The 21115-nt window shown below is 39.7% G+C and overlaps 7 protein-coding genes across 17 annotated transcripts; 4 read left to right on the forward strand and 3 right to left on the reverse strand.

Moving 5' to 3' along the window:
* Positions 1-1524: 1524 nt before the first annotated feature.
* Positions 1525-4545, forward strand: LOC108623884 (THUMP domain-containing protein 3-like). 2 transcript variants are annotated; one of them, XM_026812642.1, is made up of 8 exons: positions 1525-1599; positions 2724-2850; positions 2934-3046; positions 3127-3589; positions 3652-3830; positions 3895-4074; positions 4140-4277; positions 4333-4545. In XM_026812642.1, the coding sequence occupies exons 2-8, from the start codon at positions 2757-2759 to the stop codon at positions 4480-4482; spliced, it is 1317 nt and encodes a 438-aa protein (XP_026668443.1). In that variant the 5' UTR covers positions 1525-1599; positions 2724-2756; the 3' UTR covers positions 4483-4545. The 2 variants fall into 2 exon arrangements, with proteins under 2 accessions (XP_026668443.1, XP_017878221.1); XM_018022732.2 differs by lacking the exon at positions 1525-1599 and having other exon boundaries at positions 2702-2850.
* On the forward strand, positions 1543-2727 carry LOC108623869 (THUMP domain-containing protein 3-like). The gene is made up of 4 exons (XM_018022710.2): positions 1543-1726; positions 1810-1922; positions 2003-2465; positions 2528-2727. The coding sequence occupies exons 1-4, from the start codon at positions 1633-1635 to the stop codon at positions 2725-2727; spliced, it is 870 nt and encodes a 289-aa protein (XP_017878199.1). The 5' UTR covers positions 1543-1632.
* LOC108623885 (putative ribosome production factor 1) lies at positions 4484-5698 on the reverse strand. The gene is made up of 2 exons (XM_018022733.2): positions 4810-5698; positions 4484-4750 (listed from the first exon to the last, which is right to left on the reverse strand). Exons 1-2 carry the CDS (start codon positions 5646-5648, stop codon positions 4573-4575), a joined length of 1017 nt encoding a protein of 338 aa, XP_017878222.1. The 5' UTR covers positions 5649-5698; the 3' UTR covers positions 4484-4572.
* Positions 5699-5812: 114 nt separating this feature from the next.
* On the reverse strand, positions 5813-7157 carry Bet1 (blocked early in transport 1). The gene is made up of 3 exons (XM_018022734.2): positions 6506-7157; positions 6277-6437; positions 5813-6212 (listed from the first exon to the last, which is right to left on the reverse strand). The coding sequence occupies exons 1-3, from the start codon at positions 6522-6524 to the stop codon at positions 6057-6059; spliced, it is 336 nt and encodes a 111-aa protein (XP_017878223.1). The 5' UTR covers positions 6525-7157; the 3' UTR covers positions 5813-6056.
* Positions 7153-10255, forward strand: LOC108623883 (zinc finger protein 76). 4 transcript variants are annotated; one of them, XM_018022731.2, is made up of 8 exons: positions 7153-7240; positions 8154-8248; positions 8322-8502; positions 8602-8948; positions 9018-9287; positions 9345-9536; positions 9610-9942; positions 10018-10255. In XM_018022731.2, exons 2-8 carry the CDS (start codon positions 8174-8176, stop codon positions 10114-10116), a joined length of 1497 nt encoding a protein of 498 aa, XP_017878220.1. In that variant the 5' UTR covers positions 7153-7240; positions 8154-8173; the 3' UTR covers positions 10117-10255. The 4 variants fall into 4 exon arrangements, with proteins under 4 accessions (XP_017878220.1, XP_017878216.1, XP_026668441.1 ...); XM_018022727.2 differs by having other exon boundaries at positions 7155-7240; positions 8066-8248; XM_026812640.1 differs by lacking the exon at positions 7153-7240 and adding an exon at positions 7247-7407.
* Positions 10256-10849: 594 nt separating this feature from the next.
* Positions 10850-17684, forward strand: Ork1 (open rectifier K[+] channel 1). 4 transcript variants are annotated; one of them, XM_026812647.1, is made up of 9 exons: positions 10850-11412; positions 13163-13282; positions 13363-13659; positions 14149-14325; positions 14501-14878; positions 14951-15222; positions 15291-15449; positions 15507-16586; positions 16701-17684. In XM_026812647.1, exons 3-9 carry the CDS (start codon positions 13518-13520, stop codon positions 17412-17414), a joined length of 2922 nt encoding a protein of 973 aa, XP_026668448.1. In that variant the 5' UTR covers positions 10850-11412; positions 13163-13282; positions 13363-13517; the 3' UTR covers positions 17415-17684. The 4 variants fall into 4 exon arrangements, with proteins under 4 accessions (XP_026668448.1, XP_026668450.1, XP_017878210.1 ...); XM_026812649.1 differs by lacking the exon at positions 10850-11412 and adding an exon at positions 12654-12743; XM_018022721.2 differs by lacking the exon at positions 10850-11412 and adding an exon at positions 12784-13106.
* On the reverse strand, positions 17608-20894 carry HisRS (histidine--tRNA ligase). Of its 4 annotated transcripts, none has more exons than XM_026812651.1 (6): positions 20525-20894; positions 19941-20255; positions 19223-19435; positions 18928-19149; positions 18355-18856; positions 17608-18290 (listed from the first exon to the last, which is right to left on the reverse strand). In XM_026812651.1, the coding sequence occupies exons 1-6, from the start codon at positions 20627-20629 to the stop codon at positions 17818-17820; spliced, it is 1830 nt and encodes a 609-aa protein (XP_026668452.1). In that variant the 5' UTR covers positions 20630-20894; the 3' UTR covers positions 17608-17817. The 4 variants fall into 4 exon arrangements, with proteins under 4 accessions (XP_026668452.1, XP_026668456.1, XP_026668455.1 ...); XM_026812655.1 differs by lacking the exon at positions 19941-20255 and adding an exon at positions 19571-19719 and having other exon boundaries at positions 20525-20886; XM_026812654.1 differs by lacking the exon at positions 20525-20894 and adding an exon at positions 19571-19719 and having other exon boundaries at positions 19941-20032.
* Between the last annotated feature and the right edge of the window lie 221 nt (positions 20895-21115).

Below are 21115 nucleotides of genomic sequence, written 5' to 3' on the forward strand. Positions count from 1 at the left end.
GGTGAGAACCTCACGATCTTCTACAGAGATATCATTGTAACTTCCTACTGTGTAAATTGAAACTTATTACACGCCGGCTGATGCACTTGGCAAACGTGATCTTTTAAGGATGTATAGGCGATATACTTAAACAATGCTTTATGCTAGCATGTTGAATTTGTTATTATAGATTCCTATTACTATTAAAAAGCTACCTGCAAAATTTTAGATCAATTCATGGGTTTTTTGAAAAATTATAGTGACTTAAAATTTGCATGTACTCTTATGGTACTCAGCAATAACCCAAAGAAAACTTTCTGGTGTTTGGTATGCATGCGCGAAGTTGGAAGAAACAACTGACTTGAGGAAATACNTTCTTGTAGAGGCCGTCAGAACCTACAATTTCTATATAAAAATTTTTTCGCCGGCGTCAATAATTAATTGGATATTCCCTTCTATACTTTTTAGCACGTAGCTATTTATTATTAGCATTGTCCTTTCGACGTCTGATTTTTTTTTAATTATAGGAAATGCGTTTTCTAAAGTACATAAACTTTTGATATTGACTGTATAGCCAGTACATTCTTAAACTTCGTATGAAAGAGTAATTCGTCATATTCGATATCTCGTCGACAGGATCACGCGTGAAGTTATTTCGCGAGCTATTCATATACTGGGAAATTAAATCGTTGGATAACTGTGAATGTCATCTCACAGTCGACCTACCCTGAATATTCATGAGAAGAGATCGTTATAAACCGAACAAGCGGGTTTACCAAGTGCTTTTTTACAATGCTCTTTCGTGAGAGAAAACCGGACGATTATTTAATTATTCAATATCGCGGTTCACCTTTTATTTTTGCTTAATCGAATGATACAAATACTTCATTTCTCCTATTCGTCGATAACGAACTACTCTTAAACGTTTAAATGATTTATCAATAAAGTTCTAATTACTCCCGTTCACTGCCATATTTCAAATCCAGTTAAGAAAGAGATTAAACGAAATCTTCTGTATCCTCTGTAGAGACGATACGACGCTGATAAAACGTACAGGTTCCTACGCACGGCTGTATTCTACACGGCAGTTTGTAACTCGTTTATTATTACCGAAAATAATAAACCACGTTCCGCGAAACAATCACTGTCCGCGGTACAATTTCACGCGGTGCGTTTGATAGAAATTTGTTGTTGTAATTCGCGAACGATAGAAATTTTGCAAACTGTTGGACAAAATTGACATTTTCTATCAGGAGTGCAGCAGATTCGAAGAGCTGCTAGATTTTTGCAGAAAAACGCAGTCTACGCGGGCGCGCAATTTTTGCTACTTTCACTCCGCGATTAAATCGCACGCGGAGTTCCGCGTTCTCAATATTTCTTCTAATATATATTTTTAAACAATTTCACGTTCTATTGTCGTTTTATATGTTACGCAAATCTTTATTTCAATATGAGACAAAAATCTGTCGAACTGAAGTAATGAGAAAATTAATGCTGGATTATGATTTTAGCTGATGCCTCGGATTTGTGCATAATTAATTAATTTATATTGAGACACGCGATACCGCGATAGTTCGACGTATAGTTCACGTCTGTAATCACGTGTCTATACGGTAGTAAATAATTTACACATGTAAAAGCGCAAAACTCGAAATGAGTACCGAAGAAGAATCCGACTTACGAAAACTGTTCGTAGAATCATCAGAAAATGATAACGTCTATACGATTGCGACGACTATAGACACAGGTAGATATTTAGGCAGGCTTTGATCGATGAGAAACAGAAACACGTGCTTGTTTCATGTAACCTCTAACACGGAAATTCCTCAGGTTTCGAATGGCAAGCGGTAGACGAGTGCAGAGAAAAATTAGACAAAAATATTAAGATCGTTAAGGAACGAGGGAAGATTTTCTTCAATACATCCAGGGACCAATTCGCTCAAGTACTATTTTTTTTATTCTCTTCCGAAATACGTGTAATCGATGTATAAATGTATATAAAATAATTGAATTATGATTTTAGGTGATAGACATGAGATCGATAGATAATATATTTATTGTAGCGGACGTTAGAAAGTTCCAATTTACTGGAACTAGTAAAGACGATGATTTACAGTTGTTCAAAGATGCTGTGGACAGCATGAAATTGGAAAAAGCTTTAAACGTCTGGAAACAGATTACTGGTTTCCAGGGAAAGTTGTATCCTACTGCTGAGGAATATAACGCGGCAGAGAAAGATTGCAAACTTTCCAACACAAATGTTACGGTCACTACGGCGACTAAGGGTAGAAAAAGAGGTCAAGACCCATCTGATACTCGGGAAGATGAAATTTTGAGATACAGGGTGACATGTGAGAGAACTGGCAAGCATACATTTGAATCATCTGATGCTGCCAGAGTTATTGGGGGACAGTTACAAGATAAACACTTGTGGCTCGTAGATTTGACTACCTATTACTTAGAAGTAGTTTGCAAGGTGACTAATGGTAAGTAAAAAGAAATTCACGTGTACAGTTATTTAAATCTAGGTGATATGTGTCACGAATAGATGAACTGGTGACACAGTTACGTGTCACGCACGAGTCTAAGCACCGTAGAAATATAACAAACTTTGGACCAACTACGCTCAGGGCTACTGTATGCTACAATCTGTTAAGACTGGCTCATCCCAAACCGGGAGACGTAATAATCGATCCGATGTGCGGCGGTGGTTCAATTCCTATCACGTGTCTATACGGTAGTAAATAATTTACACATGTAAAAGCGCAAAACTCGAAATGAGTACCGAAGAAGAATCCGACTTACGAAAACTGTTCGTAGAATCATCAGAAAATGATAACGTCTATACGATTGCGACGACTATAGACACAGGTAGATATTTAGGCAGGCTTTGATCGATGAGAAACAGAAACACGTGCTTGTTTCATGTAACCTCTAACACGGAAATTCCTCAGGTTTCGAATGGCAAGCGGTAGACGAGTGCAGAGAAAAATTAGACAAAAATATTAAGATCGTTAAGGAACGAGGGAAGATTTTCTTCAATACATCCAGGGACCAATTCGCTCAAGTACTATTTTTTTTATTCTCTTCCGAAATACGTGTAATCGATGTATAAATGTATATAAAATAATTGAATTATGATTTTAGGTGATAGACATGAGATCGATAGATAATATATTTATTGTAGCGGACGTTAGAAAGTTCCAATTTACTGGAACTAGTAAAGACGATGATTTACAGTTGTTCAAAGATGCTGTGGACAGCATGAAATTGGAAAAAGCTTTAAACGTCTGGAAACAGATTACTGGTTTCCAGGGAAAGTTGTATCCTACTGCTGAGGAATATAACGCGGCAGAGAAAGATTGCAAACTTTCCAACACAAATGTTACGGTCACTACGGCGACTAAGGGTAGAAAAAGAGGTCAAGACCCATCTGATACTCGGGAAGATGAAATTTTGAGATACAGGGTGACATGTGAGAGAACTGGCAAGCATACATTTGAATCATCTGATGCTGCCAGAGTTATTGGGGGACAGTTACAAGATAAACACTTGTGGCTCGTAGATTTGACTACCTATTACTTAGAAGTAGTTTGCAAGGTGACTAATGGTAAGTAAAAAGAAATTCACGTGTACAGTTATTTAAATCTAGGTGATATGTGTCACGAATAGATGAACTGGTGACACAGTTACGTGTCACGCACGAGTCTAAGCACCGTAGAAATATAACAAACTTTGGACCAACTACGCTCAGGGCTACTGTATGCTACAATCTGTTAAGACTGGCTCATCCCAAACCGGGAGACGTAATAATCGATCCGATGTGCGGCGGTGGTTCAATTCCAATCGAAGTAATCAAATTCTTATTTTAATATTCTAATCTACGTATATTCTACTGAAACCTATAAATTTTAGGCAACTCTAGTCTATTCTCAGACCTATGTCATCAGTGGGGACAATCATCCGAAAGCTGTATTTAGAGCAAAATCAAATATCGATGTTTCTTCCCCTAAATCTAAAATTGACCTGTTACACTGGAGTGTATCACAGTTACCGTTCAAAGATTCGTACATCGATGTCGTCGTTACTGACATGGTAATTAAATATCCCAGTGTATTATTAAATATAATTACTGTATTTAATTTCATCTGTTTTTCCAGCCATTTGGAAAAAGAAGTGGCCGAATGATGGACAATAGAGTACTATACAAGCAATTTTTGGTAGAATTAGGCCGAGTTATGAGACTTTCAATAGGACGAGCAGTCTTACTGACTTACGATAGACGCAGCTTTAGCACAGTACGTTATTAAACTCGTTAATATCTCACAGATTATTCAATAGCCTTTTTTACAGGCTTTACAATCGGCTGGAGATTTGTTTCGCGTGACAAAAACTTTGGGTGTCAACATAGGCGGTCTCCAAGCGGTAGTGTATGTTTTAAAAAGAACAGACACTCTCTACGAGCAATTTAAGCCTAAGTACAACGTACAAAAAGAATCTTAAATATTACATTTCAGTATTCTTGTTACACGTTCCAAACTTTCATAAATGATTTCTATATTTCTATGAAAACGTGTTTATTTCACTAAGAACTTATAAGAAGAATTTCCTTCTACTAGTTTCCATATCGTGTCTCTTTCCTTGTATAATCCATTCGTATTCCCCATATTTGCTATCGAATGTTCCTTGTTGTAATGATTTCAGTTTTAAAGTGAATCTAGGTCCCAGTTCCCTTAATCTAGGTTTCCCCCTTTCGGAGTCAAATTGGTACCTGAAATATTATTTCTTGTTATTCAGATATCTTGATTATTCTTACATCGAAGCGCATACCTATGGTGTCTAAAGAATATGTAGTCTCTCTGATTATGAAACGTTACGACCCTCCTGCCTTTGAACTCGGGTTGGTAGTGAAACAATGCACCTAACATCCTACCGATTGTGTAACCCAACCGAGTGGTGAAATTGTTTAAAATAACTTCGGGTCTATGAGTAGTAATTTCTTTATGACTACGTTTTAGTTCTGTAGTTATCTTAACATTGCTAAGCTTAAAGTACGCCGTCGGTCCATCGGGTAAATGAATGACCAGCATACCATTCGGTTTGCATTGATCTTCGTTAACGACAACAATATCAGTGAAATTTCTTGCAATGGCACTCTTTACCATCTTTTTCACCCCAGAACGGTTTCTATATAACGAGATAGAATTCGGAATTATCCTCGTCAGCTCTCTGCCAAAAATTCTAGTCTTTCTGTTTGGATTGTCGCTGAACGTGATCAGAACTTTCGGCTCGTAAGAATGCTTGTAATAAGAAGAAAATTCGTCGTTTTCGAAGTCAAGTTTCAACTCCGCGTTTTCTTCGTCATCGAGATTCCCGGTGATAGTCGTTTCATCTTTTTCTCTCAAGCTTTCAATCGTGTGAGGAATTTGTTTCGGACCTCCTTCCTGAATTCTCTTTTTCCTCGCTTCTTTCTTGGCCTTCGCCTTTTCCTTCTTTAATTTCTGACATTTCTGGTAACGAACTGCCTTACATTTGATGTGATTAAAGTTGCTATCAGATGGCAAAATAACCTCTGGCTTCTTCTCTTCCGATGTACTCGGCTCGTCTTCTTCTCTCTGATTTTCCCGTATACGGTTCAGAGGATTTATTCTTAGGTTCTTCACTTTCATTTTGTTCTCTGTCGTTTCAATTTAATTTCAATACAAAATTATTACTGTGCACCATGCGTAAACTTTACACGTGAATCTTCTGAGGTCAGGTCGGGTTATACTAGGTTCGATGCAGCTGAATGGCGCCAACTTTCGATTGCAAGAACGACTCTCGTAAGTACTCATTTATATTCTCAAATAAATCGTGATATTTCTGTACACGTATTTTTTTTATGTTTTGCATTATTTTTACAAACAGATGGATTTACGTATGTACATTTAATACCCGACAAGTCGACTGTACAGCTTATTTAAATAGACTTAGAAAAATGTTAATATTCAGACAGACGTTGGAATTATTATTTACATACGTAATGAAATAATTTAGGAATGGACTCTTTCCTCGGTTTCGATATAAAAATTCTTTAGTTAGAAAAATTTCACCGTTACCCATAGTATAAAAAATACGACTACAGAGAACAGCATTAAATACAATATATAATAAGCGTGGCTTCCTTTGGATAAGCGTAGTACACGTGCCACTGAATTTGTCAGGGACCCACTTGTCCTTTCAAAATCTTCATCCTACAGTAAAAATACATTCTCCCTTCAATATCGTATTCGATAGATTTCTTCATAAATGATTTACCATTCCACGAAGTATCTGTTCCTGATATTGCACTTCGTTTCCAATATCGATGGACAGTGACTTTAGAGCATGAATCTTGTCTTTCAAATGATCTGTCATTCTTTCATTCTCATCTTCCAATGCATCCTGACTAGTACTTGGTACTGGTTCATAGCCATAATCTATCAAAGATCAATCCAGTTGAAATAATTATATGTACCTCATAAGAGGTTTTCACTGATTCACCTACTTGCATGAGATCTTCGCATTTTATTCGCAATCTTGCCGATGAATTAATAAACAATTTCAAGCAAAAGATATTATCTTGGAGTTGCACGAGTGTTACGGAATGTCAATAAAGTTGATTGCAAATTAGACGAACGATTGACGTTTTAAATTTCTTTCAGTAACAGTCTATCAATTCCAACACTTCCTCGGAGGTTTTAAATAATAGATATTGTTGACATGTGATATTTTATAAACCAAGTTTCTTATTTAATATAGAGATTGAAATACTTTAAGCTGTGTTACAATTTATACTTTGTATACGAAATCTGTATTAATGAAACTGTTTTCATATGTGCAAATTCTGTCAAACAAGCTGTCAATTAAACTGACTTCCACGAGTATCTATCTGATCACTGCACAAGTAGCGTAAGTATATCAACGTCACGCTGATGTGTAATAATCAGGGATACCATACCAACGAACTTAGCTCCAACGGAGACAAACGATTAGCATAATCGAGAGAGTTGGGAGATAAGATCTTGTTTTCTAAGATTCTGGTGGGAATCATGTCTCAGGATTTCGCAATTTTAAGATAATTTATTCGTTATTGAGAAATATATGACCTCTGTTCTTGCTACCTATGACCTGTCACCTATATACTGTCACAAACTGTAGTTTATTATATACAACCGTACTGATCGTACAGTCTGTGATATACGTTTGTCTCATATTAAAGCTAACCATAAGTATGCTATATGTAAGTAGAATAGTAAAATACGTGTAATTATGTAATTGTATTTAAAGCTAGTGAACGAAACTGAGAAATTATCGATTCGACACCCTTTCACCTCAACGTGCGATAATGTAGTAGATTTACCCGAAGAGCTTCGAGTTCGATCGTCAGAACTTTTTGCACATTAGACGGTGCGTAATTTATTCCTCGCCTCATTTAGAATTAATAAATGTTCCGCGTGCGTGTATATTATCCGCCAAGAAATTTCGCGGGTGTCGAAGTTTCTGGGTAATATTTCCCAAGATTCTTTGGTACTGAATCGCGAGGCTGCGCGAACAACCAAAGCCTCGACTCGTCGTACGAGGAAGGAAGATAAAGAAAAATAGAGAGAAACAGACAAGGCATTCGAATTTTACTCGATACCACGTTATTTCATCTTTACTCGTGATACACGAATACGTGTAGATCGTTCGTTATCTATTCATTGCCACCAATTCGTGTGACTGCGTGCATGTAGCAGTTAATGATCGAATGGCGCATTACCCGTGCCACGATCACTGATCTCATTGGAATCATTTTCACGATCATAAGATGTGAACACCGACGATTAGCACCGGTTTCAGAGGCTGTCCTCGTCGAAATTCTGATTAACGAATTTTGTACGATGTTCCGTGTGAGAAATCTTCCGTTTGTTACAATTCCGATGTTTACCTGCGACATGTAAATGTATCTAATCTGAAAAAGTTCCAAGGCGCACGCCGAAATCCGGTGTAAATAACTTGGCCAAACAGAGTTGAGGTGAAATCGTCGACACATCGCAAACGAATTGCTGATAATCCCTGTTTTAAGACAGATGCTTACCAGCGGACAGGAATCTAAGACACAAAATAATGACGTGGATCATCGGCGATCATCGCGAAACGTTCTTTGTTCGCAGCTCTGGATTTATAGAGAAATATGTCGACGCAAGATACAGAACTGCCAGATCGTTTCGTGACTCAGGATGTCGAGATCATGCCGAACGAGACCCAAGTGAGAACCCCTCGAAAAGATTCTCGGCTCTCTCCTCGCTTCGTTCTACTCTATTCCATGGTTTACTTTACAGAACAATCGTACAGATATATTGGAGTGTCTGTCAGTTTTGATCAATGAAAATAACAGCGAGAATGGCGATAAAGAGGAACTAACGTTGAATGAACAATTGTTAGCAGGTGGCACGACTCTAACAGCTATAACATTGCCAGATGGGACACAAGCATTTGTTGCTAATAACTTTAACGATGCTGGTTAGAAGTAATTTCGATATCTAATGCATGCACGAAGAAGAGTTTAGAAAGACCTGATCAGGCATTATAAAACTGATATGTTTATTCGATGCGTTTTAGATGATTTAAAGAGACAAGGAACGGTAGAATTAGAAAGTGGAGATACGATATTCGTGAGAGATGTAGCAGACTTCGCTGAAGGCAAACCACTGCACTTGGAACTAGAAGGAGGAATGCTAGTACAAACTCGTGGTACCACCGTGGAAAATGTTGAATTTATCGATGGCGATGCTTACATGGTGGCCGGCCAGTTCGACGTTAGCAAAGATTTATGGGAGATGGAAAATGGCAAACTGAAGAAGAAGGACTCTGCGATCTTATTAAATAAACTCTCTACATCGAGAATCAGGCATCCCTGTCCAAGAGAAGGCTGTTCAAAGGTTTACAGCACGCCTCATCATCTCAAGGTAAAATTCGATCTTAATCCGATACGATCCTTGCTGACAAAATAAAATAATTATCTATCGATTAAATAGGTTCACGAGCGATCGCATACCGGCCAACGGCCATACAGATGCACGCACCCTAAATGTAAAAAGAGCTTCTCGACGGGATACAGCTTGAAAGCGCACCTGCGTACACATACGGGAGAAAAACCATACAAATGTCCAAATGAAACTTGTGATAAAGGTTTCAAGACATCCGGAGATTTACTGAAACACGTCCGAACGCATACGGGAGAACGTCCCTTCGTATGTCCGTTCGATGGCTGCGGTCGTTCCTTCACTACGAGCAACATCAGGAAGGTACGATCTGTTCAAGACTCCATTGATTGCAATTAAAATAAATTTGATATTATGCAGGTTCACGTTAGAACGCACACTGGCGAACGGCCATACAAATGTATGCAACCTAAGTGCGGCAAAGCTTTCGCGAGCGCGACGAATTACAAGAATCACATACGAATACATTCAGGCGAGAAACCGTATGTCTGTTCCATCGAGAATTGCGGAAGGAGATTCACGGAATATTCTAGTCTTTACAAGCATCATCTTGTTAGTTATTTTATATTATTGTCATTTATTTGATCTACACCGTATACTTGAATATCTGTTTCTCTTTTTTCAGGTTCACACGCAACAACGTCCGTTTGAATGCAAAGTTTGCTCGAGGAGATACAGGCAGAGCAGTACTCTCGTGATGCACAAAAGAACTGCTCACGCGTTAGTCGACAACGACGATGACAACGTCGATGTTCTGTGCCAAGAGCCTACTCAAGAGTCGTCTAATCGATCTAAAGACAGGCGGAAAATGAGTATTATGCGCGATAATGCTAGTCCTTCGTTAAAGATTATGGAAAAAGACGGCCAGATTCAGATTTCGAAAGCGATCGACGATTTGAACGATAACGAAACACAGATTCTACTGGTCGGCGATCCTTCCCAAATAGCTGCGTTACAGGTTTGTTGTCACTCATTTTAAATAATTACATGCTTGGTTACGTGCTATGATTTTTATGCTTCACTGGGTTTACAGAAAATCGAGTTGAACGGGGAATTCGACGAGCCTGAAATGGACGCTTCGTTCGAAGGACTAAATATAAAGATCGAAGACATAGGACTTGGCTGGAACTGATGACTTTTAATCATGGGATTCAACTATACTATAGGCCTATCAGACACTGAAAAGCGTTTCTCAGTTACTCGTTACTTAGGACAAGAATGTATCATCGCCAGAATATAAATAAACTAGATTGAAATTTTTTAATTCTAAATTCTTTTATATCACTCCACCTTTCTTGGGCTCGTCTTTTTATGTATTTGCTAAGATATCTCAGGGTAAAGCTCGCGTACGTCGTCAAAGTAAAAGGAAAGACAAACGGAAATTATCTGCCAACTATGACCGCGAAGAGAGATCATCGATTGTCATTAGCACGAGTTTACTAACCAAATAACTTTATTAACATGTCCAGGGGTACGAGGCTTGCATTTTTCGAACGCTTCCAGTTACGCGCGAACGTCGATTCGGATTTTACTTTTGCGCGTAACGTATCTCCTGTTAATCTGTCGCTTATCCATCTCATTTACTTAACTATTCTTTTTCAAAGTCCGTTCTTATCGTACTTTTTCTTCATAGCTATTCTCGAACGAAACGAGTTTAGTTTTCGAAACAATCACGATAAGATAAAACGATAATTTTTTAAAGTGACATTTCGAGAATTCAATTCTCTTTTCGCGTAAACTTGTTGACCTTGGAACTTAGCACTCTCAGAACATACGTTTAAAGCAAGGGACGTTTAAAATCAGTACAGAAAGTAAATCCGGTCATAACGTATCTGGTCATCGGTCTGACCGCTTCTCGTTCCTTCCTCCCACTGATAGAGAGACCGATTTTCGGGCACATGTGTGTACCCTATTACGCACAGTCGAACGACTCGCGTTGCACGAGGATACTCGTTCGTGTGTACTTGTAATTAGATGAAGAGTAATTTTAACATCGTGATTCGTTAAACATCGCTCTTCAAGCGAGCAGTGGGACATTTTTACTTTAAGCGAATAAATAAAAGTTCCGGTCGCTATCTATGAATCAGTGGTTTCACACGCGTACGTGCGATGCATACGCGGACACTTGCTCCAGATTAAACGTGATACATTTCACGTGATGAAGAAATAGACCACATTTCCTTTTCATAATTTTTCGGAGGAAACTTCGACACGTACATAAAGACATTAAAGGATCGCGATCTATTCCAGTTTGCATTTCAAAGAAGTGGAGAACGCATCACGAAAATGCCGTCCATAATGAGAATGGAAATTAAAATGACAAGAGTTAATTAGAGATGTAAACCACGAGGGATAAACGAAGACTTAACGTACGAGCTAGACGTATTAGAACACGTATGGGCGAATTGTGCTCCATGTCCATTAAAAGGTTTGTACATAAACAGATTTCCATGAAACCGAAAGATAATCTATCTTATTTTCTTGCAACCGCAATCAGAACCTTATCAAACGTAACTACATTATTTTATTCCAGCAATGGCTTATTATCGTAAGTATTTTTTGTCTTCGTTGCTACTGCCGACGGATTAATCCACGTTTGGTCGGTGGTATCTGGCTTTAATGCCGTATACGCTGTGTAAAGAAGATAAGCCATTGTTGTACTACCAATCTATGTAATCGTTAAAATAATATAAAATGAATACCAGATCGTTCAACAATTTCTACAAGTTTTTTCTGTACTTCATCTGTCCACCGAGGAAAGATTACTAAAGAGGATCATGAGACTTTACGTCGCGCGATCAAATCTGCAATTTCTTACGCCTTTTAGACTAGATTGCCACCGAAATAAGAAATAGAAAGCGGATTACGTCGGTGCTGGACAGTTACCAGATACAAGAAAGGTCCTATGCAAATTTCTTCTAATTACATTCTTTAAGAAATAATTCGTGATGAACGAAATGATTAATTGATTACTTCTGAAATATTCGAAATAGAAGAAAATTGTATTCGACTTTTTTCGCAGGTAATAGCAGTGCCTACAATCTTTATTCGAAGCATTTCTTAAAATTTTGAGAAAAAAATTTTTAATTTTCCCGAGATTTTGCCAAGGGGTGCCTTCACTCTTTGAGATTTTCATTTTTCCTCAAATACTCCTAAACCGTTGGACTTACGGAAAAATTGCATAGGATCTCATTTGTAAGTACCGTCAAAAGCTACGAATTTCTTATGAAACATTTTTTTCTACCGTCAATAGTTAACGAGTATTTTGCAAAAAACTGTTTCTTCAGTTTTAGTCAATCACTCGTTAACCATTGACGCTGGCGAAAAATGTTTCAGACAAAAATCGTAGCTCCAATTGCCAAATACAAAAGACGTCCTACGCGATTTCCTTCTAACTCCACCGAAAAGAGTGACCACCGACTGTATTTTAGGCCTCATTCGCCGTCCCAACGATTACACGGACACTGCCACTCTTCAGTAGTATTTCCCCGGTGATCTGTCCCATTAATTCTTCTCTCGACGCGGCAATGAATATTAGACGTAAATATGAGGAACTGCACTACCGAGTGCAAACAAGCTTCTCTCATAAATCAACCGATCCTGTCCTTCTTTCAATCAAACAGAATATATTGCATTTTGAAAAATACACTGGTGCGAATTACGTAAACTGTTGAAGGGAATGTTTAACGTACTGCGTGGTGCCAGAGTAATAACTGTAACCGCTGCTTCCCTAACAAGTCCGAGCATAAAAACGAGACGGTCAGTATCTCTTACATTCAACGAGATACTCATTGTCAATTTAATCACTATTACGCGTGCGGCAAAGGTTACTTCGAATTCTTTTCGTTTCATTGAAACAAACCGCGTCTTTCTCGCGCGCCGCTCAGAATTGAAATCAGTCTCTCCTTTGTCGTGCAAATCCTCCTTTCGAGACAATGATCTGAATAAACGATTTATCATACGACAAGTGCTCCACATCTCGCTTGTTACGGTCTTTAAGTAGCCGTGCAGTTAGTCCTAATGTACGGTGCCAAGCATACGTGTGAGGAAGTTCTTACTTCATAGATCATTGTTATCAATAATAGAAGATCTTACGAGATTTCTAAGAAACTTTTGAGAAAGGTATCGATTGTTTCGCAGTGCATTGCAAAAATCTAGATCGTATGGTACTTTTTCAGATCGTTCGCAGTGATCTCTATCTCGATGGATTGAAGAAATAATCGCATTATCAATAAGATGCTTAGTTGTTGGTACTTAAAAACGATATCTAATGGAAACCGTCATCGAGAGAGAAGAAGGTGATCGCGAAATCTGAAGAGATATCACGTGCCGATATACGGTAGTCCAGCTTGACCGTTTATAATCCGTCTGGTTCTAGTGCCGTGATAGTACGATTCGCATTGATACTCTGCAACGACCGGAGATATTCTTCCCGATGAGACTGAAAAAGGATTCGCACATTCGTTGTTACGCGGCGGATCTTCGTAGCTGTTCTTGACACAGTTTTCTCACGGTGTACTATCGGCACGAAGAATGTCGAAGAAGCAATGGCTGGTCCTGCTGATGCTGTTTCTGACATACTTATTGCTAGGTGCATCGATCTTTTACCATATCGAGAGCCGGTTGGAAATTAAGCGCGTTGAAGAAGCCAGGCGAGAACGCATTGAGATCAACGGTGAGCATTAGTCGATTTTTTTTTATAAAAATAGAAATTAAATAAATCGGACAACGGCACTCGTTTGCTCCGTTACGAGATCGATCGACTGACCGTGAAATCATTGAAACCGGCCACTCCTCTCCGGTAATTACTTATTCGGGAAATTTAACGATCCCGAAAGAACGATTTCCTACCATGCTCTACTGCTAATCCTAAATCCTAAACGATGATAACAATTATACGATCGCCGGAATGCACGAATCCTTAAATGATTTTATTCATTAATTATGTTTCACATGATAAACGATATAGAGAGGAAGAGAAACAGAATGATAAGATAGCATGCGGTAGTTCAAACGAAACGTCATAGATATATTCGAACAAATTAAAGGAGATCGTTTTGTTTAACTGATTATCACCCTCTTGACTTTATTAATGTTCTTCAAATGTAATCACGAGAATCGTATCGGTACGAAATCGTGTGATAAACATTTCTTCGAATTGCAGCTATGCTCCATGAACACTACGTACCTAACGGAAATCAGGGCTTCGAGAAAATCCTTAAAACATTGAGCGACTACTGTGGAAAATCGGTTCGCAATTATACCGACGACGAACAAGATCCTTTAAAGTGGGACTTTTATAACAGTTTCTATTTCGCTTACACCGTAGTCAGTACGATAGGTACGTAACAAGTAGACCGTAGATTTTATGCATTTATGGAAAAAATTGAATGTTGAGTATAATCTTTACGTGATAAAAGAACTTTTTAAGCTGATACCATGAATTTATATAAAAGACCACAGTAACAAGCGATTGAATGAATGAAAATGATCTAACGATACAAATAATAATGTAGGATACGGAAACTTGGCCCCGACGACTATGCTAAGTCGGATCCTGATGATATTCTACGGTTTGATAGGAATACCTATGAATGGAATATTGCTTTCGCAGTTAGGAGAATTTTTCGGGAACGTGTTCGTTCAGGCCCATCAGAAATACAAATCTTACAAACGCAACCGTAACGATTATGACCCGAGGAAATTCGTGACGTTCGAAAAGGGAAAATTCGGATTAGTCGCGCAGATACTCATACATTTATTACCGGGATTCGTTATGTTCATTTTCTTCCCCGCGTTTCTGTTCTCTTATTACGAAGGGTGGAATTACGACGAGGCAGTTTACTATGCCTTCGTCACATTGACCACTATTGGTTTTGGAGATTACGTGGCAGGTCAGGCAAAAGTTTTACAGAATTCGATAGAGTAGGAAAACGCACGGTCTATTAAATGTTGACGTTCAACAGGGGATAATTATAGTAGAGTTGAAATAAACGGACTCTTCTTTACGTACGTCTACAAGATCTTCTTAATCGGTTGGATCTCGTTTGGTCTCGGATACACCGTCATGATCTTGACTTTTATCGGTCGCGGTATGCGCAGTAAGAAGATTGCGAGGATCGAGCATAAACTAGCGGTCAATCTGAAGCATACGCAGAGTAAAATCTGGAATGAATTTAACAAGGAGATCGATTATCTCCGTCGCGTGTTTAACGAACTACAGCTCTCGAAAGTCAGGGTGAGCATCTCTGTAATAAATTTATTATACACGTATTCGTTATATATTACATTATGTATGCGTTTCAGAGAGTGTACGTCGATGAATGTAATTCCGAGGTTCCTGTTTCGAAAATTCCTCGGAGCAGCAGTATGCCAGATCTCCGAAGTTTATTTTACGGTTTAAAGGAAAAAGATACTCCTTGTTACAAACCTCGCCGCCGAGCCAACAGCGAAGTTGTACCAATGGTAAATAAATATTTACTCTGTCTCTTTAATTAAATTATTTATAAAAATGTGTTTTAGGAGAGCGAAGTGAAGCACGTCGTTTCCGAGACGGATCTACAAAGGATCGACAAGACTGCTACGTTCGCTTCTCACGCGATTGTCCAGCCAGCAGAATTATTAGCGAGATTAGTAAATATTTTAGGCTACATACCGCCAGCTACGGATGACATTAATGAAGTCGGATCGGATCAAACGACTTATGTTGTAAATGAAAAGGAACACGGAAAGACGTCTAACTCGGGTCAAGGAATGTGGGCGATTGGTCACGATAAAATCCCACGTTTCGGGAAACCTCGTTCAAGAGCGGCTAGCGAAATCAGATTGCAAGATACAAGACGCGAGGATCCTAACATTGAACGTACTTGGTCCGGGCCGACTGCGGCCAGAAAAATGCATGAACTGATGAAAGCCCGAGCGAACGAGGAATCCGGGAAGGATCGCAGTATCAAGGAGTCTAAATTCGCGAAACTTCGCAGTTTCGCTTTGTCGAAAACGGTGCCAAAGGCATTGTCTTCTAGTTGGAGAAATCGTTTCTCCCAAAGTTCGGACAAGAAAAATTCGGAATGCGATAATGAGACTAAAGATCCGGGTCAATCGTATTCGATCGACGATAATCGGGATTCTTATTCGGCTACTTTGAATCCACGACCACATTATTTTACGCACACGGGTGCTGGTAATAATTTTAACGCAGAAAGTGGGAATAATTTGTTGGAAGAGACCAGTTTGGCCGACTTCCTACGAGCCCTCACTGTTCTTCACGCAAGCGTTGCTACGAGTGGTAGTTGGACTCCTGCTACAAACGACGATCCAAATAATCTTAAAAATCATCCTCGGAGAAAAATGGGTACAGCTTCTTTGACGCCGCCCAAACTTCCCAGTTTGTTCACGCTTTTTTCACCATCCCCGCCCGTGTCGAATAGTCAAAGTAACGAGAACACGATCACTGAAGAATCTATCGAAAATAAACCACGATGGTCTCAAATTCGTCGTCAAGACCCTCCCACGGTCGCGAAAACGAGAAGATTCTCTTTGAGGCCTGTTGCAACACCTATCAGCCCTCCGACCCCCCCAAGAGTTAGCTCGCCATTTTTATCGGTGAGTTAAATTGTTTTTCTTACTACGGTACACTCATTGCCAGTGTAAAACAGCCTGACGTTACGACTAAAGTTACTAACTACTAAATATGCATGCAAAATGTTTGTTTTTCAGAACTCACGGAGAGTCGACGTTCCCGCGTCTTCCGATCCGAAGTCCCAATTCCTGATCGAATCGCCGAAGGTACCACTTATCCAAACTGAAGGAGCACCTGGCCTCTCGTCGCCTGTAAAATCCTCGGTAGATGCCCGGCGACTTTCGTTACGATCTACACAAAACGTTTCACCGATAACAGGGACCACTGTTCCAACCGGCATTCCTACACTGAAAGGTGCACCGCGCTGGAAAGCCGGCATGCTCCAACGGCAAATCAGTCAAATGAATCTTCGACGCCGGGTCCGCGCTTTTAGTTTGAGCGACGTTCACGCAGATGATTCACAAGACGGCACCGAATCTTCGAGTGTTTACAGGATAAACAACCGCGATATATTCCGTAGGAACGTTTCCTCGCGCGACGACGAACGTTCTGGTCAATTGCCGAGTGTTAATCGCCCCGATTCAATTTCACAACCGACATGTTCCGCAAATTCGACGAGACTACCGGAAACTAACGTTTCGATCGGGGATATCGATAGTTCGAATTCTCGATCCGGAAGTGGTCAAGTGCAATTAGTACTGTCTAACGATTATCGAGCAGACGCGGAAAAACAAATGGCCTTGAATCCTCTTATGAACCCTGAATACGTGCGTGCAAGTACTGATATGGAATTACAGCAACCGTTAATGGAAATAAAAGTAGAGAATCCTGATCCAAATAAACGTTCGTAGCCACAAGTGTTCGATCGAGCTTATGAAGCTTGGATCGAAAGATTTTTGTACATACAACTATGCTGCCGTCCATTTTAAACTTTTACGATTTTCATAAACAATTTCAACGCGAAACAGATTATCAGATTGTTCTTACTAGTGATCCACCTGACGGATCACTAGCTTTTACGAAATGTGAAGAAAAACGAGGGAATTGTCAGTATGATTCCTGAAAATGTTTTATTTGATTGATACAATAAATTATATTTTATTTAATTTATAAAAAAGGAACGCAAGGCTGTGTTTCTTCTAAGAACTAAATAAAGTGCTGTGTACTATATAAATATAAGTAAACTTCGCGTTTTACACGAGATCTGGCAGATTCCACACAGTTTGGTATTGTTTTAATTAATTAAAATTATTTTCATTGTTTCCATAATCTTTCTCGTATAGCTTCTACTAGATTCGCACGTGGGACCGTCACTTCGGTGCGAGTCGCCACCTCTCGTAACGTCACTTCTCCTCTTGCCAATTCTCCCTCCCCAATTATTATAGCCAACGGTATCCCGCTCTCCTCGCAGTGCTGTAATTGCGCCAGCAATTTCGCACTCTTTTTGTACGAATGCTCGGCTCTCAAACCAGCGTTCCAAAGAATCGTTAAGAGTTTCATCCTTTCCTCGTGTAGATTTTTCTGCGCCGCTGCCACGAATACGTCGACTTCGTTCGTACGCGTTTTTAAACCTTCGCGAACGAGTTTCGCCTCCAAAACACTGAAGATGCGTTCGACTCCCAAAGATAGACCAACGCAAGGAACAGTCTTCTTTTTATTATCGAACATCCCTACCAAATTATCATACCGGCCGCCACCAGCGACGCTACCAACACCGACTTCGTCCCCTGCAATAACAAAATCATTCGTTTTTAATTTCTGTATTTCCGGAGGAATTAATCGAGAATTTACCAGTTAATATCGCCTCGAAAATTATGCCCGTGTAATAGTCCAGGCCTCTCGCGAGGCTAAGGTCGAACTTTACTTTGTCTGTAACTTGGAATATTTCGCAATACTTGAACAGCAATTCGATAGCTTCGAGCCCTTTCACCACGGAGTCGTGCTTCATCAATTCCGTGTCGCTCCTTAACTCGGATATAAGTTCCACTCCACCGGATCGTGAAACGTACGTTCCAATTTTATCCGCGCTCGATTCGTCCAGCCCTTTTTCCTCGATTATCTCCTTTCTCACTTCTACCCAGGGACTCTTGTCGAGTTTATCGATGGAGGAACACGTGGCACGGAACTTCTCAGCCGGAACACCGCAAGCGGCGAATATACCGTCCAGCAATAGTCTGTGATTCAATTTAATCAGGTATGGTCCCACATCCAGGGATTGCAACGCTTCGGAAATGATGCGAATGCACTCCGCGTCTGGTAGCATAGGGTCATACTGGCCAGCTATGTCGAAGTCCTTTGTTGGAGAAGAGATAGGTGAAGAACGAGTTCGTCGATAATACAATTCGTAAGAGATGGTCGACTTACACACTGGTAGAATTCTCTGTATCTACCTCTCGTTGTAGACGGATTATCCCTTCGATAGACTTTCGCTATGTGATATCTTTTTATAGAAGAGATCTTCCCCATTGCCAGATATCTAGCAAAGGGCACGGTCAAGTCGTATCTAAGTGCCAAGATCTCGCCTCCCTGATCTTTCAAATCGTAGATCAGTTTCGAATCCTCTCCATACTTCCCAGTCAAAACTTCCTGGATTGAAAATAATGAACATCAGGAACATAACGAATCCAGTTATGCCAAGTACTTCGAAATTCCTCCGTACTTTTAATTCGAACACGGGAGTGTCTATTGTCTCTCCGCCATGCTTTTTGAAGACGGCTATTATTTTATCCAATGCTCCAAGACGTAATGCCATTTGTGCAGGATTATAGTCCCTCGTGCCCTTTGGTGTCTTAAGAACAAACTTGGAAGGTGCGACATCCTTCTCCGCCAATTGAGCCTTCAATTCCAACAATTTACCAACCTCCTCTGCTATCTACGCAAAATTCGACTGGAATTAAACCGTGCTTGTACGACGAGTACACGAAACTTAAATTAGATGGAGTTCGAAGACGCTTAATAGGGTATCTCGTTTTTCTGATTCATCGAAGTTCCCATGCAATGTGCATACCTTTACGTTTGAAAGAATCGACGGACGGCAATATTTTCGTGTAGGAAGGATGGCGTTGGTCCACATCCAACGCAACATCGCATACGACCCAGTCATTTTAAAAGAACCAGAATCAAAGAGAAAAGTCCGCCTCAATGTTGATTATTAAACTGGCCCAAGGAAGAAACAGTGCCATATAAGTTAACAAGCAAATGCTATAAATTACGTGATTAACGTTTCGATTTACGTGAAGAATGCAAGAAGCAATGCCCGTGATCAAGAATCGTTACAATTTTGGGAGGAACGTTATTCGATAGAAGCGATACAGACCAACTTATGAAGTGAATTTATAATTTATAGCAAGTTTGCTTGCCGCAAATAACGACCTCACCTTTTGATCAATCGTATTCCGGTCGAAAGGGCAAACATTAATTAGACTATCAACGTTTCTCGCCAACGAGGAGACTGGACCTTTCGGCTCAGGGAACTTATCACGTTCGACTTGATCGAAGCTTTGCACGTTTACGAACCATCTTTTCAAGTATGTCCATTTCGACAGTTGATCGTCGACAACGAACGTGGTGCAAAAATTGAAAAGAACCGCATCCTTTGTGGTCGGCGTCCAACCACACACGTAACTTACATCCGCGAGATCATCGTTTATGCATTCTAATTGCTTTTCGACGTCCGAAAAGATACCTGAATCCTAGGGAATGAGAAACTGTGATCTATGCCAGAGGTTAACGTCTACAAATCAACGTGAGAAACGGGCAAAGCAAGTAGCGAACAGAAGATCCGAGGAGGAGGCACTGTTTTTCGTAAGAAATCATTCGCGAATAATAAATAAAGTCACATATATTTCGATTGGCAAACGTCGTAAGTGGAGCACGTGGAGATGAGACCAGAAGACAACGCCTCTGCATTTATAGATCCGTACAATGAAAAGAAAAAAAATTGTTCAAACCGTAAACCCACCTGAGAGTTGTTCGCTTTAGCAGCTTTTAGTTTCCGTACACGCTCTGCCTGTTCCTTCACTCGTTCCAATTTTTGTTCGACTTCGTCAGCCATTGCGCGCGTCATCCGAACCTTCACCGTCGAATCCTGAATGCCAATTCCAAATGTTCAACCCAACGCGGCATCGCTGTGCTTTCCAATAGGTTATATATCACGACAATTCCTTTTACTGTCTGCTGCTCACTTTTTGCGCGTTGTGATGAAACACCACTATTCTTTTACAACAGAATGCCCGATCGAATTATTTATACTAAAGTAATCAGTATATTAATTTAAATCTTCGGAAAAATGTAATGCGATGTGAATCATGAATAAAGATTGAATATAAAGAGATTTTTTCTTCATTTAAACACTTTATCCTTATTCCTTGGATCTCAAACTTTAATTAAAACTGAAATTGTTAAGAAATACAATCTAAAAACGCGATAATTGATCAATGAATGATCAATGATGAAGTCCGACTGCAGATGGAACGCTGAAAGCTGTTTCATTATAAACATTTAATTGTAGGAGAGTTTAATTGACAAGATAGTATCGTATAAGTTCATTATC

This window comes from Ceratina calcarata, unplaced genomic scaffold, assembly GCF_001652005.2.
Source record: "Ceratina calcarata isolate Rehan_Ccalc_2016 unplaced genomic scaffold, ASM165200v1 scaffold293.2, whole genome shotgun sequence".
Lineage (NCBI taxonomy): Eukaryota > Metazoa > Arthropoda > Insecta > Hymenoptera > Apidae > Ceratina > Ceratina calcarata.

What these genes read in the sequence shown, in the direction of transcription:
- LOC108623884 (XM_026812642.1), top strand. Translation starts at nt 2,757, where the DNA reads ATGAGTACCGAAGAAGAATCCGACTTACGAAAACTGTTCGTAGAATCA. An exon ending in GTGGTTCAATTCCAATCGAA is followed by an intron (nt 3,831 to 3,894) that starts GTAATCAAATTC and finishes TATAAATTTTAG; the next exon opens with GCAACTCTAGTCTATTCTCA. An exon ending in ATAGACGCAGCTTTAGCACA is followed by an intron (nt 4,278 to 4,332) that starts GTACGTTATTAA and finishes CCTTTTTTACAG; the next exon opens with GCTTTACAATCGGCTGGAGA.
- LOC108623883 (XM_018022731.2), top strand. Translation starts at nt 8,174, where the DNA reads ATGTCGACGCAAGATACAGAACTGCCAGATCGTTTCGTGACTCAGGAT. An exon ending in GCACGCCTCATCATCTCAAG is followed by an intron (nt 8,949 to 9,017) that starts GTAAAATTCGAT and finishes TCGATTAAATAG; the next exon opens with GTTCACGAGCGATCGCATAC. An exon ending in GTCTTTACAAGCATCATCTT is followed by an intron (nt 9,537 to 9,609) that starts GTTAGTTATTTT and finishes CTCTTTTTTCAG; the next exon opens with GTTCACACGCAACAACGTCC.
- HisRS (XM_026812651.1), bottom strand. Translation starts at nt 20,629, where the DNA reads ATGACGCGCGCAATGGCTGACGAAGTCGAACAAAAATTGGAACGAGTG. An exon ending in CTAAAGCGAACAACTCTCAG is followed by an intron (nt 20,256 to 20,524) that starts GTGGGTTTACGG and finishes CTCATTCCCTAG; the next exon opens with GATTCAGGTATCTTTTCGGA. An exon ending in GGAATACGATTGATCAAAAG is followed by an intron (nt 19,436 to 19,940) that starts GTGAGGTCGTTA and finishes AATTTTGCGTAG; the next exon opens with ATAGCAGAGGAGGTTGGTAA.
- Bet1 (XM_018022734.2), bottom strand. An exon ending in AACAGATACTTCGTGGAATG is followed by an intron (nt 6,213 to 6,276) that starts GTAAATCATTTA and finishes TTTTTACTGTAG; the next exon opens with GATGAAGATTTTGAAAGGAC.
- LOC108623885 (XM_018022733.2), bottom strand. Translation starts at nt 5,648, where the DNA reads ATGAAAGTGAAGAACCTAAGAATAAATCCTCTGAACCGTATACGGGAA. An exon ending in ATATTCTTTAGACACCATAG is followed by an intron (nt 4,751 to 4,809) that starts GTATGCGCTTCG and finishes ATAATATTTCAG; the next exon opens with GTACCAATTTGACTCCGAAA.
- Ork1 (XM_026812647.1), top strand. Translation starts at nt 13,518, where the DNA reads ATGTCGAAGAAGCAATGGCTGGTCCTGCTGATGCTGTTTCTGACATAC. An exon ending in CACCGTAGTCAGTACGATAG is followed by an intron (nt 14,326 to 14,500) that starts GTACGTAACAAG and finishes ATAATAATGTAG; the next exon opens with GATACGGAAACTTGGCCCCG. An exon ending in TACAGCTCTCGAAAGTCAGG is followed by an intron (nt 15,223 to 15,290) that starts GTGAGCATCTCT and finishes TATGCGTTTCAG; the next exon opens with AGAGTGTACGTCGATGAATG.
- LOC108623869 (XM_018022710.2), top strand. Translation starts at nt 1,633, where the DNA reads ATGAGTACCGAAGAAGAATCCGACTTACGAAAACTGTTCGTAGAATCA. An exon ending in TGCGACGACTATAGACACAG is followed by an intron (nt 1,727 to 1,809) that starts GTAGATATTTAG and finishes GAAATTCCTCAG; the next exon opens with GTTTCGAATGGCAAGCGGTA. An exon ending in AGTTTGCAAGGTGACTAATG is followed by an intron (nt 2,466 to 2,527) that starts GTAAGTAAAAAG and finishes TGTCACGAATAG; the next exon opens with ATGAACTGGTGACACAGTTA.